The sequence below is a fragment of the Chiloscyllium punctatum genome, chromosome 12 (assembly GCF_047496795.1).
Source record: "Chiloscyllium punctatum isolate Juve2018m chromosome 12, sChiPun1.3, whole genome shotgun sequence".
In the NCBI taxonomy this organism is placed as follows: domain Eukaryota; kingdom Metazoa; phylum Chordata; class Chondrichthyes; order Orectolobiformes; family Hemiscylliidae; genus Chiloscyllium; species Chiloscyllium punctatum.
The window spans coordinates 72,201,623-72,210,987 of NC_092750.1; the positions used below are offsets into that span (position 1 = coordinate 72,201,623).

Sequence of the window (9,365 nt, forward strand, 5' to 3'; positions counted from 1 at the left end):
GGTAGTGTGTACGTATAAAGAACCAAACAACAAAGAGGGACAGGATGAAGTGAAAAGTAACAGCTTACATGAATGGGCAAACTGAGTAAATGATTAATGGAATGGTGACTTTATATCTAAAGGATTAGAATACAAGGGGTTAGAAGTCATGGAACAGATAAACAAAATTCTTGTTAGACTATACCTGGATTACTGTGAGCAGTTCTGGGCACCACATCTGTGCAGGGCTGTATTTGCCTTGTGCCTACTCTCTCTCTCTTCACACTCAGCCACTTTCCTAGCCAGGTCAATCGTTAGCCTTCAATTCCAAAATGCTTCAACTTTCGCTAGCAGTGTCTTATGAAGGACTTTATTAAATAATATCCAAATACATTTCCCTGACCACTACTTTAGTCACCTCATCCAAAAATGCTATCATGTCCATCTAGCATGCAGTATCTTTTGTAAATTCGGGCTCTCTCTGATCAACTAAAAATTTTTAAGAAGTTTAAACATACTATGATTAATCATAGACTTTAGAAATTTCTCAACACGAGATATTAGACTAAATGCTCTCTAACTCCCTTAGGTTTTTGCCTTTCATCTTTCTTAAATAGCAGTACAACACAAGCAATTTTTCAACTCAAAGAACAGTCTCTGAACTGACAGGACATTGAATTTAGGGCATCTGCAATGTGCTCAGCTACCTCTTAAAATCCTGAAATGCTTAGAGACAAGTTATAACATTACTAAGTAATTGAATGCCCTAATATGAATGCCAATGCTTCAGTAGGACTTGGATCATAAACATGACGTTTGATTGCACTTCACAAATACTCATTTGCCACTGTAATCACATAGAATTGAAATTCCTTAAGGTATCATGCGAATTGCTTAGCCATAGAATCATTACAGCATACAAACAGGCTTTCAGCCCATCAAGTTTGTTCTAGCTCTCTGTACAGCAATCCAGTCAGTCCCATCTCTGTACCCTATTCCCCTTACTCCAGGAAGTTTACAGTCTTCAAGTGCTTACCTTCGTCATAAGCAACAATCGCTGCAGAAAAACTACTTCCTCACATCATCCTTCATCTCTTGCCCAAAAACCTTCAATCTGCCTTGTCCTTACATTATCAGCAAATGGGAACAGTTTTCTCATTGCCTACCTTGTCCAGACCGGTCATAATATTGAACACCTTGAACAAAATGCCTCCACAATCTCCTTTGCTCCAAGAACAATAACACTAACTTCTCCGACCTAACATTGCAGATTAAATTCCACATCACTGAAACCATCTTGGGAAATTTCCTCTATCCTCTAAAAGGATACTCACCACCTTCCCAAAGTGTGGTGACCAAAACTACCTACTTTCTAGATATGGTTGTACGAGAGGTTCAGAGTTTGTCAGCACAATTGTTCTGTTTTTGGACTCAATATCGCTATTAATGATGAAGTCCAGAATCCCAGAACCCAAATACTAGGCACATCCTAAATATGTCCCACCTCCTTCAAAGATCTATCCATTTGCACTCTACATCCCTCAATGTGCCATTAAATCTATATTGCTTCTCCTTTCTGCCAAATGCATCACCTTGCATTTCAATTAAATTTCATTTACCACTTGTCTGCCCATTACACCAGCATAGCTATAGCACTCAATTTGCATTATCCTCACTGTCTGCTGCTTCTCCAAGCTCGAGGCATAGCAGTTTCAGCCTGAATGCTTAGGCACACAACAGACAAAACAGGAGTTACAAGTTCATTGCATTTAACAAAAATAGCTGACGTCCATTTGCTTAAGAAAAAAAATTATGCCCAGTTACACCAACTGCTCAGATACTATTCACTGTTGAACCTCATCCCTCAACTAAAAGCAATCCAACTACTCTATGTGTTCAACATATAGTTCATATTAGACACAGGACAGAGTCACACGACAGAGAACAAGACAGCATTCTCAACACAATCTAACTCTAATTAGGACTGAGCAATATCTGGTAACAGGAAGCTTCCTCAAGTGTAATTGCCATCTCACTTAATGGTGGAGTGGGAGTGAGAATGGAAAATGACGATTCAATCAAATACTACACAGTGTGACTCAAATCCCAGCTCCACCAAGGAACAATCACACAGATCTAGAATCAGACACTGATTCTGTTCACAGTAAAGGAACAAGACCATCGCCCCTAACAGTGGAATCCTGGCAAGTCAAAATGTTGATGAAAAATGTAAGGTCCTTCACAACTTTAAACATTGTGAACTGCTCTCCAGCCAATGAAGTACTTTTAAGTACAATCACTGCTATAATGTCGGAAATACAAATAACATTTTCACAAAGATCCCACAAACACATCAGGGGTAGAAGGGAATCATTTTTTTTTTTACAGATGATAATCAAATGATAATTACTGCCCAGAACACTAGCGAAAGATCCCTGTTCTTTATCAAATAGTACCGTGAGATCTTTTACATCCATCTGCAAGGGCAGATGTGGCCTCAGTTTAATTTAAAAGACATGGTCTCATTCAAAATTGCATTTGCCACAATGTCACTCTCCCTCAATACTATAACGTTGGCATCCATCGGATTTGTTCCCAGAACTTTATAAAATCTTTTACCTCATGCTCGACTCTGGAAAGTGAACAAATACAAGGGGATAAAGGATCTGATATTGCAACAATATGCTTCAAGTTCTTTGATGGAGGACTCCACAAAAGATGGTGGGAAACTGCCGAGGAGATTGGCTTCACAGTTAAGCCAAACGAAATGGAGACACTAACACAGCCCAGGATACTAGTAGCCTAGAATCAGTAATAATGCTGTTTTATCTTATGTTTCACTGTTCCTCCAAGCAATGACTAACATTGACCTCACATATTGAACGTGGCTTTCAAAAGAGCCAGAAGCACATTTGTTGGCTTTTCCTGTCTATATGATACAGTATAACACACAGATAGGATTCTGAAACTTTCTAAAATCAACCACTGTGTGAAAATCCTACAACTGATCAACTACAAGTCACAGAAAATGCTGCAGAAACTCAATAGGTTTGACATCATCTTTGCAAAGAGAAAAACAGTTAACATTTCAAGTCCAGTGTGATTCTTATTCAGGACTAATCAACTTCATGGTAGTAATCAACCATGCAAACACTGGTGATCATGTCATTTGCCTATGTGTGACCAATAATGGGCTCTTGCAGAGATTAGTCCTTGCATCACTTCTCTTCAACATACATACCAATGACCTCCCTCACACAAAGTCACAGCTGTTCACATGTATTGATAACCTGCCCAAGCTTTCCAGGTTGAAGAACTTCAGAAAACTGATAGAAACACTCAATTAAGGTCTATGTTCTCTGGAAACATATTTCAATCAGTGGAATCTTCAAACAATTACTTCCAAGACAGTCATTTCTGCCTTCTACCCATACAACTCAAAGGCCAAAGAGGAACCTAATGTCCAGGTCTGTTGCTAAACACTCTTCCACGACCCAATACATGTGACTGTACATTAACTTATCATTAATACAGAACACCAGACAAAGGTCAAGATAAGATGAATCTCATAAAAGAACTGGCAGGTACCATCTGGGAAAGCACAACCAACACACTACCCACCATTTCAATCACCTTGAACAACACTTTCATACCTGAACAACACTTTACCGAACAACAGAATACTGCTGATGAACAGGTTCAGGAAGTGCCACACAAACAAGAGAATGCCCAGTTCCAAGAAACCACGAAGATTACTTCTGTGACACAGAGAACTCGAGTGACTTGCTATGCTGGCACATTGAAATCCTGATGTCCATACAGAAAATATCCTTTGTAAAAGAAGAACATCACTAACTGACAACGAATCAAGCACTCTTTTTGTCACTGCTACACAAGGAAAACCCACACACTTGCCTAAAATCAAGCAGTCTCAGTGGAATACTGCAAACTGATTACAGACCCACCTCTGGATGGCGGACCGCCTGGTTAATTGCGAACATTCCCAACTGCAACCTGGTGATGGACCACAAACGGTGAATCCCAGACTTCAACCTGTGGTTATCCAAGTCCGACCATCACTACAGACTGTACCCCTACCGTGAGACAGCCATTAAAGACAACTTCAGACTACACGTGTGTACCTAGACTGGCATGACTTTTGCACACAGAATGAGAGCATTAATACTGAGTCAGGCGCTGCCACCAATTAGGTTTCAAAATGCTGAAACTCAAACACATTGATTTGAGTTAATGAGGGATATCAATGGGCCGACACTAGTGGGGAATTCCATCAAGTCAATCAAACTCCAATCATCCAATGGAGACAAAACATCTTTCCCATCCAAGCATTTTCACAGGATACAATTGTCATCCAGTTGTTCGAATTGCCAACCTTTCATGTTGCCTTTAAACTTTTCCCAAACAAGGTATATTTCTTTCGCAGACTATCAAAAGAAGTAGATATAGAATACTTGCACACATTGTAATTAGGATCACTCAGGCTGTTTCAACCCTCAACACTGAACATACCTGTGACCTTTGGTTTTTCTGTGTCAGAGGCCAGCCGATAACTTCTCCTGGAGTAGGATGTGCTGGTGCCCTTAGACGTCATTTTCCACATTTAATGTCTCTCCAATTTGTAAATCTGTGCAGAAACAAATTTATACAAGGAAACAGGTTCAGTATTTTTTACTCCCATTACCCAGCACTCGGCGTGAGCTTCGAATCAACTTAAGGAAGATAGTAATGTTAATAGCAGATACAAGGAAGTCATTTCAAAGACCAACACTTGCTTGACCACTTACAGTGAGGGGGCAATGAGAACCTAATATCTACCCAAGGGATAGCTGGCCTGAACAGAACTGAAAACATAAGACAGCAAGTGAAAGCGAGGTAAATTTAAGAATAAAATTCAAGATTTAGCCCGCTGGAGAATTAGCAAGAGAAAAATCGTAGGACAAGGATTGATTGCCTCAGTTCGATATGAAAGGCACACCAAAATCAGCTGGAATTCTCAATCTTAAAGGGCTGTGGAGGCTCAATCATTAAGTATGTCGAAGGTTGGGATGTATACATTTCAAAATACTCAAAGGATACAGGGATGGTACAGGAAAATGGTATTGAAGTGGATCAGCCAATGACACAGCAGGTTAAAAGGGTTGAATGGCCTTTTGTTCTGATGAGTCGGTTCAAAGAATCCAATTCTCTCCAACATAACAGACTGAACAGAATGCAACCAAGCTCACCCTGTTTTTACAAAGAACCAAGAAGGAAAAATTCAAACAGAAAGTCCACTTGTTTCTGGGAACTGAGGAGTGAGAGGGGAAACCATGAGGGGCTTGAATAAGGTAAATAGACAAGGTTTTTTTTCCCTGGGGTGGAGGAGTCCAGAACGAGAGGGCATAGGCTTAGGGTGAGGGAGGAAAGATTTAAACGGGACCTAAGGGGCAACCTTTTCATGCAGTTGATGGTGCATGTATGGGATGAGCTGCCAGAGGAAGTGGCAGAGGCTGGTACAATTACAACATTTAAAACGTCATCTGGATGGGTACATAAATGGGAAGGCTTTAGAGGGATATGGGCCAAGTGTTGGCAAATGGGACTAGATTAATTTAAGATATCTGGATGACATGGACAGGTTTGACCAAAGGGTCCGTTTCCGTGCTGTACCTCTCTATGACTCTGTTTGTGTTAGTTGAACAGAGGACAGGATGAGGGGAACAGCGTGTTTGATTCTGGAGGGTGTCAGTGAGATTGGGGAATCATGTGTGAGTCAGACGGGTGAGCAATGGGATCGAGGGAGTCAGTTTGGAGATTGGGATATTAGCACGGTCAATGTGGAGATTAGGGAAATCAGTATGGATCTGGAGGACCACTGTGCAGGGAGGTCAATATGATTAGCTTGTGGGGAGAATGGGAGTGGTCTGAGTGACCAGGGACCGATCAGAGTGATGGGGCAAGGATCAGGGTATCAGGTCAGGAGTCACAGTGATGGGGGGAGGGAGTCAATGTGCTCTGACAGAGGGGTGTTATGATGGGGGAGTCAGGGAGCTGAGGAGGTCAGCAATACAGTGAATTGACTGATTGTAAAAGTGTCAGGGAACAATGATTGGGTGGTCAGTGATTGGTAGGAGAAAGTGAGGATGGCGGATGCTGGAGATTATAGTCGAGAGTGTGGTGCTGGAAAAGCACAGCAGGTCAGGAAGGGCCCGAAACGCTGACTCTCCTGCTCCTCGGATGCTGCCTGACCTGCTGTGCTTTTCCAGCACCGCACTGGTGGCAGGTCAGTAGCGAGGGTCGGAGGTCAGGGGGAGATCAGTGAAGAGTGGAGGTCAGTGATGAAGGGAGGTCAGTAATGCGGAGGGGTAAGTGATTGGGAATGAATGGTCAGGGATACCAGCAGGTCAGTGATGGGGTCACGGGATGGAAAGGATCAGTGAAGGGACAGGCATCAGTAGTAGGGGATGGTCAGTGATGCGGTAGCCAAGTGATGGAAGGGAATCAAGCGATGGGGGGGGAAATCAAGCAATGGGGGGGGGGGATCAAGCAATGGGGGGGGGGATCAAGCAATGGGGGGGGGGATCAAGCAATGGGGGGGGGGATCAAGCAATGGGGGGGGCATCAAGCGATGGGGGGGGGCATCAAGCGATGGGGGGGGAAATCAAGCGATGGTGGGGGGGGGAGGAATCAAGTGACAGGGCAGCAAGGAATGGGTGCATCAACTGATGAGGGCAAGCAATGGGGGGGGGCAAGTTATGGGGGAAATAAAGCGATGGGGGAACAAGTGATGGGGGAGGGGGATCAAATGATGGGGACAGCAGGGGCGAGTTATGAGGGGAATCAAGTGATGGAGAGACCAAGGGATGCGGGGAGGGGGGGGACCATGTGATCAAGTGATGGAGGGTCCAGGTGACTGGGGGGTAATTGCAGGGGGCGGGTGATGAGGGTCGCCGGCCCCTCGCTCACTTTCACTCCCTCAGTCTCCTCCCCCTCCCCCCCCCCGCTCCCAGCTCACGGCCTCGGCCCCGCTGACCTGACCTGCTCGGCCCGGCTTGGGCCCCGCTCTGATCCCAAGCCCAGGTTTCCCAGGAAAACCCCACTCTCTCTCCCGGCTGTTCCTCACGGACCCGCTCCCGCTCGCTCCGCCGCCATTTCTACCGTGGGCTTGCTGCCCCGCCGCACGCATGCGCCCCGCCCGTATGGGCGGAGTCTCGTCCCAACCCCACCCCCATATAACCCCCTCCCCTCCCCTCCACAAATACCCTCTACCAGTCCCTTCCACAACCACTCTCACTCTAAATAATTGTCTCCCTCTCCAAATACCCCCCTCCCCTCCACAAATACCCTCTACCAGTCCCTTCTACAACCACTCTCACTCTAAATAATTGTCTCCCTCTCCAAATACCCCCCTCCCCTCCACAAATACCCTCTACCAGTCCCTTCCACAACCACTCTCACTCTAAATAATTGTCTCCCTCTCCAAATACCCCCCTCCCCTCCACAAACACCCTCTACCATTCCCTTCCACAACCACTCTCACTCTAAATATTTGTCTCCCTCCCCTCCACAAATACCCCTCCCCTCCACAAATACCCCTCCCCTCCACAAATACACTCTACAGTTTCCTTCCACAATCACTCTCACTCTAAATATTCCTCTCCCTCCCCAAATACCCCTCCCCTCCACAACATCCCCCCGCTGTAAAACACCCTCCCATCCACAAATGCCCCACCACCAATACCGCTTCCCTTCACAATCATTTCCATAAATTCCCTCCCCCCAAGTTTTCCTCTCCCTCACCAAATTCTCCTCCACTTGTCCAAATATCTCTCCTAAATACCCCCCTCCAAATATTTCTCTCCATCTCCAGCCTCTTCCACGATACCCTTCTCCAAATATCCTCCCCCACCTTCAAATAACACCCATTCCCAAGTAGCTCTGCTTCATAAATATCCCTCTCCATCCCACCAAAGACTCGTCCTCTTCCCTATCCAAACACCTCTCTCTTTCTTCTTCCACTCACCAAATGTCCCTCCCTAACCCAAATGGCAAGTAATTCCACTGGGTGCTTAAATTGCATCCATCCCCAAATACCTTCCCTACTCATGCATAGGTACCTCTCCCCATCCTGAAATACAACCCTACCCAAATATCCCTCCTGCCAAATATTCATTCCCATCCATAATACACAATCCCCAAACACTTCTTTCACCAAATACACGCTTCCCAAATACCACTTCTTCTTCCACAAATACTCGCTCCATAAATGTCCCACACCATTCACAAATGCACTATCCCCAGTCCCTCATTCACAAATATTCCATGTCCAACTGCAAATATCCACACTCCCCAAATAGCCCTCAAATATTCTCCCCAAATATCACTCTCCATTCCCAGCTCTCTCCCCATTTACTGCTTTCCAAATACCCTTCCCTATCCCCAAATGCCCTTCCTATTCCCAAGTACTCCATCCCTAAAAATCCTTCTCCAACCCACCAAAAACATCTCCGTTCAGCAAATATGCCTCTGTCCTAATCTCCAAATACCACCATCCTCCCCAAATACCCCTCCCCTCTATATCTGCAAATACTCTTCCCCCATCCCCAAATATTACTCCCCACCTCACCTCAGTTATCCCTCCCTAGCCCCTCCCAAATTCCCAGTTCCCTCTCCAAATACCTCCTTAACTCAATCCCCAAATGCAACCACTAGATTCCAAAATATCCATCTTCCCTAAATATTCTTCCACTCCTCATGCTGCAAATACCTTTCCCCTCCTCTCCCCCCTCCCTCTTCATAAATAATCCTCCTCACCCTCTTCACAATAACCCACCTACCTCCACCACAATACCCCTTCTATCTCTGACCTCTCCACAAATACCCCTCCTCAATCTCCTGCTCTCCGTCTCCGCATGTTCTCTTTCTGTCTCCTCCACAAATATCCCCCTCCACAAATTTACCCTTCCACCCACAATCACTCCCCAATTACTTCTCCACAAATGACCCCTAACCCATCCACAAGTACTCCCTTTCCAATTAGCCACATCCCAAATATCCACTCTTCAAATATCCCTCCTCATCCCCAAATACGCCAACCCCAAATACATCACACCATCTACAAATACCCCACCCCATATACCTCCTCCCCAAGTACCCTCTCCCCATCCACAAATATTTCCTTCCCAATTACACCCAATTTCCAGCCACTTCCCCATATACCCCTTCCTAAAGACACTTCCCATCCCCAAATACGCCTCTCATTCCCAAGTAACCCCATTCTACAAATATCCATCTCCACCCTGCCAAAGACCCTCCCCCTTCCCCAAATATCTCTCCCCTTCTCACTTCTCTCTGCAAACGCCCCTGCTCACATGCAAATACCCCTT

The 9,365-nt window shown here is 45.1% G+C and overlaps 1 protein-coding gene across 2 annotated transcripts in view; it reads right to left on the bottom strand.

The window, feature by feature from the left end:
• rnf123 (ring finger protein 123) overlaps positions 1–7,182 on the bottom strand; it is a 402,816-nt gene extending 395,634 nt beyond the window's left edge. Inside the window, exons 1-2 of one of the 2 annotated variants that reach the window (XM_072582761.1) lie at positions 7,018–7,182; positions 4,510–4,624 (exon numbers count right to left, since the gene is read on the bottom strand). In XM_072582761.1, coding sequence (XP_072438862.1) covers positions 4,510–4,600 — 91 coding nt within the window. In that variant the 5' untranslated portion in view covers positions 4,601–4,624; positions 7,018–7,182. Of the gene's footprint in view, positions 1–4,509; positions 4,625–7,012 lie in introns of both variants that reach the window. The other variant, XM_072582762.1, reaches the window with a different exon arrangement.
• Positions 7,183–9,365: the final 2,183 nt, after the last annotated feature.